This window comes from Amblyraja radiata, chromosome 1 (genome assembly GCF_010909765.2).
Source record: "Amblyraja radiata isolate CabotCenter1 chromosome 1, sAmbRad1.1.pri, whole genome shotgun sequence".
Lineage (NCBI taxonomy): Eukaryota > Metazoa > Chordata > Chondrichthyes > Rajiformes > Rajidae > Amblyraja > Amblyraja radiata.
This window is the reverse complement of record NC_045956.1, coordinates 8,141,408-8,153,748: the sequence shown is the minus strand read 5'-3', so window position 1 is coordinate 8,153,748 and position 12,341 is coordinate 8,141,408. Positions and strand designations below refer to the sequence as shown.

At 39.7% G+C, this 12,341-nt stretch overlaps 1 protein-coding gene across 1 annotated transcript in view; it reads right to left on the bottom strand.

Moving 5' to 3' along the window:
- Nucleotides 1-10,333, bottom strand: part of anxa5 (annexin A5) — a 33,612-nt gene extending 23,279 nt beyond the window's left edge. The window contains exons 1-5 of the mRNA XM_033017187.1: nucleotides 10,180-10,333; nucleotides 9,930-9,957; nucleotides 6,930-7,014; nucleotides 3,618-3,712; nucleotides 2,017-2,130 (exon numbers count right to left, since the gene is read on the bottom strand). Of these exons, the coding sequence (XP_032873078.1) occupies nucleotides 2,017-2,130; nucleotides 3,618-3,712; nucleotides 6,930-7,014; nucleotides 9,930-9,947 (312 nt within the window). The 5' untranslated portion in view covers nucleotides 9,948-9,957; nucleotides 10,180-10,333. The remainder of the gene's footprint in view (nucleotides 1-2,016; nucleotides 2,131-3,617; nucleotides 3,713-6,929; nucleotides 7,015-9,929; nucleotides 9,958-10,179) is intronic.
- Nucleotides 10,334-12,341: the final 2,008 nt, after the last annotated feature.

Here is a 12,341-nt window from a genome sequence, read left to right as displayed (position 1 = left end):
TTTATTTTAAAATACAAAAATCTGGAAAACCATGCAAATTCAGAAACTTTGTTGAGGAGGATCTAAGGGGATATTATTTCTCCAGTTCTAAAAAATAAAAAACATACGGTGAATATATTAAATATTTAGAACCACTTAATGTGTTGCTACTGGATTAAATCCAAATAACTCAGTTTATAAGTTCAGTTATAAATTATAAAGGGAGTAGAGATCGAGGCACAGGGAATCAGAGCTCATACGAGGAACAATAAAGAGTGGGATGTGCATTCTTGCACAGCTGTAAAACTGGGAATTGCTGCAGTACCCAAGTAGAAGCCCATGAGGAGAGGAGGAGCGCCACTAAACAGCTGGCTGAGTGAACCTTGGTAACATTATTCTGATTAATGAAACGCTCTCTCTACTGGACAAATGAAGATAATGTCAAATAAATTTCACTGAAAGGATCATGAGGGAAAGAAAGATGCTTCAACTGGAAGCTATTTAATCAGGAAATGTTTCACAAGGCTATTACATAAATAACGTATGGGATCAAGACAAGTACGAGGCAAGAACATTGAATGGCCACCTCATGAGCTTGTAGTTGTTATCAGGAGTTAGATGCGTGGTGTTTAGGAGACTATATCCTGTGGAAAGTATTCAAAATAATAGGCCCAATGCCATTTGAGCAACTTCAGATTGGTCCTGGTCAGTCTGTTCCTCTGGATTTTAAATTGTGACTTGATGGGCCGAATGGCCTAATTCTCCAGGAGACGATTTTAAATTGTGACTCTACACCTTTGTGGCTCTACAGGTCAAGAGTTGACACCTTCACATTGAACCCAAGGAATGAATTCCAAGGTGATTTGGAGATGGATCAGTGCCAATAAAAACAACAGAGGTCATTGCAGTTAAACCCACCTTGTTCATGTTCATAAATGATGGGAGCAGAATTAGGCCATTCAGCCCATCAAGTCTACTCTGCCATTCAATCATGGCTGATCTATAAGCCCTGACAGCCGTACTAATCAAGAATCGATCTATCTCTGCCATTAAAATATCAATTGACTTGGCCTTCCGTGCAGGCATGTAGGAACATACACATTAGGAATAGGGGAAGCCTCAAGTCTGCCCTAGCATTTAATGAGATAATGACTCAAATCTGTATTTCCATCTACCTGTGCTCACAGTTCATCCCTTGCTTACCAAGAATCTCTGTCTTAATAATATTCAGACTCAATTCTAGGTGCAGGTAGGATGTTAGAACATAATACTTGGTTGGATATTGGATTTTGGCACACATGTTTCAGTTACATCAAGTCCCACAACTTATAATGCTGGATGTGAAGAGAATCTGTTGCTAGTACAACCTGTAGTACTGGAGTAATCTCAGCAGTGGCCTTGCCCCTTAAAACCTCTTGAACCACAGCTATGGGGATATTCAATAACACTGACCCAGATGTTATGAAGGTTAAAAGCAATAATATTTGTAGTCAGAATATCATACACCAACTCGACAACTAAAATTGACGTCACCATTAATATCGGTTGGGTCTCTGATATTTCAGAGATATAGACTCCATGATTCTTCTACCTCTCAAATAAGTTGAGCTTCCCCAATAGAGCACCAATTGCTGCCAGCGTTAAATACAGGAGCTCGTCATTTTTTTGTTTCTTTTGCTGGGCTAAAAATTAGTTTCAGGAGCCGCTGCCAGGGTTCGATGGGAATCGTTTAGGCAACTGAGGTACATATGTATTAGAAAGGACAAAAAAAGTGACTCCCTTGCTTCTACAGGCTCAGAAGTGTCCTATAACGAGCAATAAGGGCGTGAAATCATCAGCAGTGTTCTAAATTATTGACAGGGATATTTCACAAATTGTGTTATGTTATAATCATTCTAAATCATTATTAAAACAGAATCAATAAGATTGAAATGAAATTTTCCTTTCTCAGGATTGAATACATTACACCTCTAGAATGTAACAGTTCATCATGCAAAACAAGATCGAAAAAACAGAATAATCCATCCACAGGTTTACCTTCAGGGCATTGTGCAATTCAGAGACGCTGTACTGCAGAGGGGTCTTCATGAGTCCAACAATCACATTTTCAAACTTCCCACCCAATTCAGACTTTAGGTCCTCAACGAGATCCTGTTGTGTACAAGATTATTATTACACAGTGCATCTTTAAAATAAGTCACAATCAAGATTCAAGTGATTTTACAGTTAAATTGTCTCAGCTCCCATCTAATCTAGAAACAGAATCAAAATTTGGAAATCACTTTCAGAATGGATACAACTCATACTTCAAAATGACTACTATAACTCAGGGGAAGTAGATTACAATATGATGGAATTAATAAGGACAACAAAACCTGAGACCAAACTGTATTCCAAACGCTCCCTAACACTACATTTGTAAAGAATGGAGTAAATAAAGTTAAGCTCGTTATCACAGGAATGGTGCTCCGAATTTGTTTATTAAAGGGACCTATAAGTTACTTGCACACTACTCCTTCTCTAGAACCTGAAACTCACCAAGAACATGGTCAGTGGACAGCAAGAATCACAGAAGGGGAGCAGTGACCCACTCTGCAACTCGCCAACCCTGTTCAAAACAGCTGAATTTACAAGGAATGCATACGAGTTTCAGAGTTTTCTTCACTCAGAATTTAATTCCCTATCACCGCTCCACTGGTACTTGGGCATCGCAATTCCTTTCATTAATCCAGTTGCCAATTGGAATTCATTACAATTTGGTGACAGCAACAAATATCTGATTCAGAGGCAAAGCAAACTTATGGAATAACTCGGCTTGTACTCGCTAGAATTTAGAAGATTGAGGGGGGATCTTATAGAAACTTACAAAATTCTTAAGGGTTTAAGAAGGAACTGCAGATGCTGGAAAATCGAAGGTACACAAAAAAGCTGGAGAAACTCAGTGGGTGCAGCAGCATCTATGGAGCGAAGGAAATAGGCATCGTTCTTAATTCTTAAGGGGTTGGATAGGCTAGATGCAGGAAGATTGTTCCCGATGTTGGGGAAGTCCAGAACAAGGGGCCACAGTTTAAGGATAAAGGGGAAATCTTTTAGGACTGAGATGAGAAAAAAGTTTTTACACAGAGAGTGGTGAATCTCTGGTATTCTCTGCCACAGAATGTAGTTGAGGCCAGTTCATTGGTTATAATTAAGAGGGTTAGATGTGGCCCTTGTGGCTAAAGAGATCAGGGGGTATGGAGAGAAAGCAGGTACAAGTACAGCATTGGATGATTAGCCATGATCATATTGAATGGCGGTGCAGGCTCGAAGGGCCAAATGGCCCACTCCTGCACCTATTTTTCTATGTTTCTATCAACTACACGAAGAATGTTGCAGTTTGCACCCACGTAACACTTTTGGGAAAACTTTCAACCGGCTCACAATAATTTCTGCATCAAGGTTTACCCACCCTTTGTATTAGTACTGCTGTAATCACACTGATGGAGAAAGATTGTCAGCATTTCCATGCCTACTATTTCACAGCGTACCAAGGTGGTAAAAGGAGAGCAAAGCTTTGTTTAGCTCCTCCCATGTTTCATTTAAATCCACGAAAGTGAGTTGATAAGCACAATGAAACATGCGTTTAAATATTGTCCTACCCTGCCAAAGAGAGTTTTGTATTGAAGAGAGATTTTTAAACGTTGAGTGCTGCTCCTGGTAGTTATGATGCTAATAATAGCACTTTCATCAGTACCTACAGAACACAAGAAAAGCAGAACCCGTAAAGTCACGTGTATTTAGGCACAAACACGTCAGAATATTTTTGTTGTTTTAACACCTGGTTTAAACATCCACAATCACAAAGAGTTAACAGAATTAGCCCTGGTTTACATAACCTATCCCCTTAGTTGCTGAAGCCCTGATATCATTCTGTTAAATATCACCCATATCTCGCCAAGGAAAGATAAATGTTGCAACATTCTGTACACAAAACTGAATGCATTGCAACTTGATGTATTTGGGAAAACTTTTCCCTCAATAATCGCGTCTTCACATCATACATAGCAAGAATAACAAGGAAATTCAGACCCCCCTCCCATTTATAATTCTTGATCCACTACATAAAAAACGATCTATAAAAATTCCTTCATTTATCAGGATACCACAAGTCCATATAGAACTACGTCAGAGAGGCTAAAATGAGTTTTCCACTGCTACTTGATTTGGATCCAGAATTAAATTTGAGGGATATTACATCCTTATTGTGGAAGTTACAACCAAACTTGGTAAAGTTAACAGAGTCTAGATTGATGCTCCAGTGCAACACGAGGAAGTGCTGCATTATCAAAACTGCTAGCGATTAAATGAAAGAAAACTAAAAGCAGATACAGCTTAAATCTCAGCAGATCAGGCAATACGTGTGGGGATAGAAGGAAGAAAAAAATATTATTTCTGGCTAGAGACCCTTTGAATGGGAAAAGATAAAAATAAAATGTTAAAAATTGTGATGGGTGCAGCAAACCAAAAGAAAAGAGAAAGTTAGTGGAAAGGGAAATTTGTTGCCAGAGCTGAGCAGTTTGTCTTTGGTTAGGTCATTTCTACTAATGTTTAGAAGAAGAAAGGAGACTTGGTTGAAATAAAAGATCCTGAGGTCTCTTGACAGTTATATGGGAAAGATGTTTTTACTTATGAAAAAATATCTAGGACTTGGCGTCATGGTTTGGAAATAAAAACTCACATTTAAACTAGAGATAACACTCTTTTTCTCTGTCGGATGCAAAACTTTGGAACTCTCTTCATTACAGGGTGATGGAAGCAAAGTCTTTGAATATTTTATTACAGAGGAAATGGATTCTTGTTCAGACAGGTGCTGAGAGATTACGCGGGGGCAGCCAGTAATGCAGAGATGAGATTAAATTAGATTAGCCATGATTGTATTCAACAGTGTTACAGATTCAAGAGGTCGGATGGTTGACTCTAGCTCCTAATTCATATATTGTATTGGGAAGACAGTGATGTGTATATTGTGGACAAGATACTGTCCCTTAAGCTTACACTGATCTTAATTCGAAGGTGGCGAGAGGCTAAAGTAGAATTCAGGATGGGAATGGGACATGGAACTGGAAACTGAGGGTCATTCTGGTAGATTGGTTGATTGAACAGAGGAGTTCCATAACCAATCTGTTTGTTATTCCCCTAATGCAATGCAAACCACATATTGAGCACAGAATTTAATATGCCAAATTTGTCTTGCAAGTAAATCATTGCTTCACTTGAAATGAGTGGCTGAAGGATCTTTGCAACACCCACTTGGCTTGTCACAGTACCTCTCCCTCAGTTGCATGGGGAAGTGCCGTGACAAGGCAAGAGGTCGTGGCAAAGATGGAAGATTAAACCAGAGTGTCCCAAACAGGACTGACTGTCCTTCCAGAAGGCTCCAAAGGGAGGGAAGGAGAAAATGGCGCTGGTGGTGGAATTTTGTTGGACGTGGCAGGTGATCAAATGATCTGCTGAATGGGAAGTTTATCCTTTTTCTTGGTAGGAAAGGTAGTGAAAGCAAAAATTCAATCATAAATCCAGAAAGAGATATTGAAAATACTGTTGTGGATAGAGGTACGATCAAAAGGAACACAAGCTTAACTAAACCAAACTTAATTATGGTTAATGGAGACAGAGCAAGTAGTAGTTAATACTCCTCATCCAATAAACATTGAAGCAGAAACATTCATTGTTAATCTTATTAATACGGAGCACTTACAAAATGATTGCTCATGTATGCATGAAGGTCAATGAAATTCAGTATAAACTGAATTGTAAACGTAATGTTTTCAAGATATACGTTTATCACATGCAACCTTACCTCTAACTCCAACAACGATACTAGCAAAAGGAGAAAACAGTTAGCACAAAACATCCTTGATTGCAATACTCTGGCAAGTGTCTTGAATGACAAGATACAATGATAATATGCTGTCTTGAGTTCTGATGATCAACAAACCAATGAAATTTTATTCTCTAAAGAGAGGGCAACTCTTGGACACAAATGGATAATCTAGTATAAACATCTTCTTTATGTACATCATAAAGCAAGCTTAATTGTACCAAGCATAATTGTGGCTATAAGAGCAGGTAAGGAGTTGCCTATCCTGCAGCAATTGTCTCACTTGCCGATTCCTCAAAGTTCTTTCCACCATCTACCAGGTGCAAATCTGGAGTGTATTAAAATACTCTACCTGGTTGCATGAATGATCCTCAAAAAACCCCATAAAGTTCAACACCATGTAATATAAAGCAATTGCCCTGATCTACCATCCTAAACATTCAGTATTTCACCATCATTGCTGCAGTGTGCACCATCTATCATATCTAGTAAACTTACGTGCAAATCTTCTACAATAACATATCCCGAACCTGAGCCCCTACCAACAAACATAACAAATAAAGCCATGCTTTGTTGTTACTTCTCCCAACTAACTACATTTCTACATTTACCTTCGTCCCATTCCCTTTGTCCGTTTTTCACACCTTACACTTCCTTATCTATACACCGCCCACTCCCCTGACATCAGTCTGAAGAAGGGTCTCGACCCAAAACATCACCCATTCCTTCTCTCCAGAGATGCTGCCTGTGCTGCTGAGTCACTCTAGCATTTTGTGTCTATCTTCAAATAAAAACATGAGCTCATCTCCTACAGGTTTCCCTTCAAGTCATTCATTGCTGGACAAAATCCTACAGATCCCTGCACATCAGACTAACTTCTTCAGACAGACTGCTGACAGACTGCAGCAGTTCAAGGAGATCACTCACAAGCATCTCTGCAAAGACAAATCTCAAGCGGCAACAATAGCCATATCTCCAACTATACACACACACACACATTGCGACTGAATTTCAAAAATTCTTAGCCCACGAATAAAAAACATGGTTAAAGATAAACATTTTCTACAAGTTACATATTTCAAGTAATTACCCAGTCCTTTCATGGCTTTTCTGAGCAGTTCAGCATCTTGGCTTGCATCAAAGTTTGGATAGTCTTTAATAACTCCTCGTGAACCCTGAATAGTATATTATAATTGAAAAGATAGCAGTTACCAGCAAATGAAAGGAAAGTTTATCAACAAACACAGTTGTTGTTCAGCGCCTTCAGTGCCTCAGACAAACCTTGTTACATATTATGGATCAACTTCCCCACAATAATAATAATAGGGATAACTTTCCATTATTTCTTCCAACTTTCCATTATCCAGAGTCAGGTCGGGGGGAGTTCTCCCCACCACGGGTACCATGTAATCCTATGCTAACTGCTTCATGGTCGGTTAGTCGGCAACCAAACCGTCTCCCCCACCTGGTTTGCCAAGTGAGGAGGGGGCTGTGGACCCCCAGCAGGACCAAAAACAAGACCTGTCAAAGGGCGGATGAGCTCCTAGAGAGCCAACGGCCATCTACACTTCAGTAGAAGTTGCGATTACTGTCGTACAAAGCATTGTGCCCGTTGATGTTTTCAATGATGATGATGATGATGATGACTCCATTAAACATTAACAAAAGCAATATAGTGCAAAGCCATAATCTAATTCAAGATTAGTTACTGAATAACATAGTACTAAAATATACAAATATTTGACAACGTTTTGGCTATGATGAATTTCTTCTTCAACAAAATAAACACACCAAGAAGATTTACAAGGGCATTGCCAGGACTCGGGGCCTAAACTACAGGGAGAAGTTGGGCAGACTGGGACTTTATTCTTTGGAGTACAAGAGGCTGCAGGGTGATCGTACAGAAAAGTATAAAATCATGAGAGGAATTGATAGGGGGAATGCACAGAGTCTTTCAAGCTATGCAGGGTAATCAAGAACCAAAGAACAGTGGTTTAAGCTGAGAGGGGAAAGATTTAATCGGAACCCAAGGGGCAACATTTTCATTCAGAGAGTGGTGAGTATATGGAATGAGCAGCCAGAGGAGGTAGTTGAGGCAGCTACTATAACAGTATTTAAAAGACACTTGGACATGGATAGGAAAGGTTAGAGGAATATGGGCCAGATGCAGGCAAATGGGACTAGCTTCGATGATGCATCTTGGTTGGCATGGGCAAGTTGGGCCAAAGAGCCTGATTTCCTGTTGTATGGTTATCGCCGTTATTGTTCAATTTACTAGCTATACATATTCACTTTGTCCACGATGTAGACACTCAACATTTCTGATCAGTCACAAAACTGCAGTGATATGGTGTTTATATTACTGATTTATTACAAACAAATGCTTATCTACAAAATGTTGATAAGACTCAGAAACAGCTTTATTCCAAGAGCTATAGCGGCTCTGAACCGGCCCTGCTGAGTGCCCCCCACCCCCCCTGGACTGTCTCCTTCGGATGGTCACGACACACAGCTTATTTATTTATTTTACTTTTCTTTTTCATCGGTTGGAGCTGCATACTAAATCTCGTTGCACTGACGTGCAATGACAATAAAAGATATTATTATTATTATATAACACCGGAGCATGCACAGGAGCAGATATCAGACCACTAAATCTAAATCAAGTTTAAGCCATTCAATAGTTTTAAAAATTGAGAAAATAAAACATTTCCTAATGAGGGAAGAAAAAAAAAATGTATGTCAAAAATCAGAAATCGAAAATCTAAATTAAAAGCAGAAAATGCTGGAAACAATCAGCAAGTCGGGTTGTGGGAAGAGAACGAGTTCACACTTTGAATCAAAGAATTTAAAGGGAGAGGGAAAAAAACAGATGCTGGTTTACAAAGAAAAGGTCAGTCAAAAGGGTCCTGATCTGAAATGTCACCTGTCCATGTTCTCCATTGGTGCTGCTTGACCCTCCGAGTTGTTTGAGAACTTTGTGTCCAGCTTCAATTTACAAAGAAGATGAACAGTGGGAAGGAATTGATGGGGCAAAGGGAACATTTGTGATAAGAGTGAGGGCAGAATTGTTTGGTCAGTAGTGTTTGGTGGGTTAAAGGCAGCAAATAGAGTGACAGCATGGACATAGAAACATAGAAAATAAGTGCAGGAGTAGACCATTCGGCCCTTCGAGCCTGCACCACCATTCAATATGATCATGGCTGATCATCCAACTCAGTATCCTGTACCTGCCTTCTCTCCATACCCCCTGATCCCTTTAGCCTCAAGGGCCACATCTAACTCCCTCTTAAATATAGCTAATGAACTGGCCTCAACTACCTTCTGTGGCAGAGAATTCCACAGATTCACCACTCTCTGTGTGAAAAATGTTTTTCTCATCTCGGTCCTAAAGGATTTCCCCCTTATCCTTAAACTGTGACCCCTTGTTCTGGACTTCCCCAACATCGGGAACAATCTTCCTGTATCTAGCCTGTCCAACCCCTTAAGAATTTTGTAAGTTTGGTTGACAAAAGAGGTTTAAAAATGATACAAAAAGGCCAGTTCTGATACAGAATGACAAAGCAATGCACGGAATATTATAGAATCTTTGATATTAAGTTCAAAAGTCTGCAATATGAAAATAGAAGACTAGCTCAAGACTAGCCTCAAGCTCGGATAGTGCCTCGTTATTAATTGCAAGAGGCCACGTACAGAGGGCTCTGTATGATAACGCGTAGTGGGATGGAAAAGTAAAGAAACAAAAATATGCAAGTTTCAAAAAGTAGTGGGTGGTTCCTGGCGGTTAAGGATGAGACACAAAGAAATCCAACGTAATAAAGTCACGTTCAAAATTTTTCTTTAAAGCCGCTTTCAAATATTTCGACATTCGTCGTTCATTTTTTTATAAAAAGCAATTCAATTCAATAAAGTTGTAAGTGGAAAACTGAAGTCTGACTTTGTCTCACATGACTCAGTTACACGGTCTGACGTTTTTGAAAGAACGAACGGGTTTGAGAAGCTACAAACTTTAAAAGTGCATTTAAAGTTACGAAATTATAATGCACAGAAAGGCTGTATTTTAAAAATCAGTTTTAAAAAATCGACCAACCTTTCCTGTCGATGCCATTGTTTCTAATCTGGTCAAAACAAAATTAAAAAAACACAATTTTATGAAGATAAGCACAAAGGTTTGTAATATGTCAATCCAAAGTTACTTCTGCGACATTATATGAGCGCTTGATATTTAAAAAATATACAATCAAGTTTTAAGATAAATAATTTTCAATTTACTCTTTAAAAGTATGCCGAACCCGTTTTTTAAACACAACCCCGCCCCGAAAAGTATTCAACATACTTACATTAGAGATTTGTCCCGTCGCCTGCCGCTGCAAGATCTTCACTACGCTCTGCACAAACACTACTCTCATCAAACAAAAACCACTAGGACTATGAACTCACTCTTTCCAATCTCTCTACTGACAAGTGACCGCACCCCGAGCTGGCACTGGATGCTGGGAATTGCAGTTTAGTCCTGGATGAGTTGTAACCAAAGAATATAGAGGTTCCTCTACTCTAGTATCTTTGGTTGTAACGCCGCCAGAATTTCGGTTCTCTGGACTAGAAAGGATTCTGAAAGGAAATACTGAAATCGAACCGTTTTATAACCCGGTAACTTGTTCCTTTAGATATAGATATCCACTTCTTGACGTTTGCTCCCAAGTGGCAACTATTGTAGACTGCTGTGCATAAATGTTTGGCCAAGTCATATCCTCAACCACTGATCGATCTGCCAATCCACGACTCACCCTTCCCCAACTGTTGAAACGTTGTCAGTCTTCTGACCTCTCATCTGGACCCCCACTACAGCCAGATCGATAACCAGCTAAACGTGACAGTCTCTCAAACCCCCTCCACCTTCAGACACTCAAATAATGAATCAGGTGATATAATTTTAATGCTGAAAATATGCAACCACGTGTAATTGAAATTTGGGTCAATAATAAGGTGCACTATAATTCCTAGGCAAGCCAGTAAAAGTGCTGTGATCATGCTGAACATATGGTCCTTTTGCAGAACCAACGCTTCAACGTCTCTTGACGTCCAGAGTTCCCCTCTTCTGCCAGCCTTCACTGCCCTTCACCCTAATTGGAACATGCTGGCCTTGAACTCTGTCTCATATTTAAAAGCCTTCCAATTGTCTGACATTCATTTACCTGCAAACAGCTTCCATCCATGAACTTCTCAAAGTTCTATTCCAATGCCATCAAAAATGGGATTGCCTCAACTTGGGACTTCACACTTTTAGTCATTTCTTTTTATCCATTTCCAAACTTTTATCCTTTTCCATAACTTTTTAAATATATAATTATAACCCTAACCCGAATGCATGGTCCCAAATTGCTCCTCCACTAAAACTTCAGTCACCTGCCCTTCTCAAGTAGGGCCATTTACATGTTGATTGTAAACTATTTCATTTGAAAAATGAACGCACTTTGCTAATTCCACCCCATCCAAGCCCATAGCACCATGGAGGTATTTCCAATATTTGGAAAGTTAAAATCCGCTACTATTGCAACACTTTCATTCTTGAAGCTGTCAGTGACATCCCTATATATTAATCTCCTCTAACTCCTGCTCACTATTGTGGAGACCTATAGTGCAACCCCATCAAATTGATCATTGGATGATCCCCCAGGATTATCTTCTTGAAGTACCACCAAAATGTTCTCCCTAATCAAAAATGCAATTCCCCTTCCTTTCTTACATTCATCTCCATCCGTTTTGTAGCATTTTGTACATTGAGCTGCTAGTCATGCCACTCCCTCAGCTACATTCCTGTAATAGCTATAATTTTCCAGTCCCATATCCCTATCTATGCCCCGAGTTCTTCTGCCTTACCCATTGCATGGGGGAAGTTTATTATTCTTACTTGCTGCCGGTTAAAAGGCCTGAAAAAGCAAGTCAAAGATAAATATAATAATCAAACATTTAATAAATTTATAACCGTAATACTAGTGGAAAAATCTGGTGTTGGTAGTACAACCGAAGGCATAGTCCAGAGTAGTTCCTAGTTGATGTTAGTGTTGTGTATCGTCAATCCTTCTGCAGTTGTACAGAGCCCTAGTGTGTAGTTTTGGTCCCATCATTTGAGGAAGGACATTCTTGCTATTGAGGGAGCGCAGGGTAGGTTTACAAGGTTAATTCCTGGGATGGCGGGACTGTCATATGCTGAGAGAATGGAGCAGCGGGGCTTGTACACTCTGGAGTTTAGAAGGATGAGAGGGGATCTCATTGAAACATATAAGATTGTTAAGGGCTTTGACACGTTAGAGGCAGGAAACATGTTCCCGATGTTGGGGGAGTCCAGAACCAGGGGACACAGTTTAAGAATAAGGAGTAAGCCATTTAGAACGGAGACGAGGAAACACTTTTTCTCACAGAGAGTGGTGAGTCTGTGGAATTCTCTGCCTCAGAGGGCGGTGGAGGCAGGTTCTCTGGATGCTTTCAAGAGAGAGCTAGA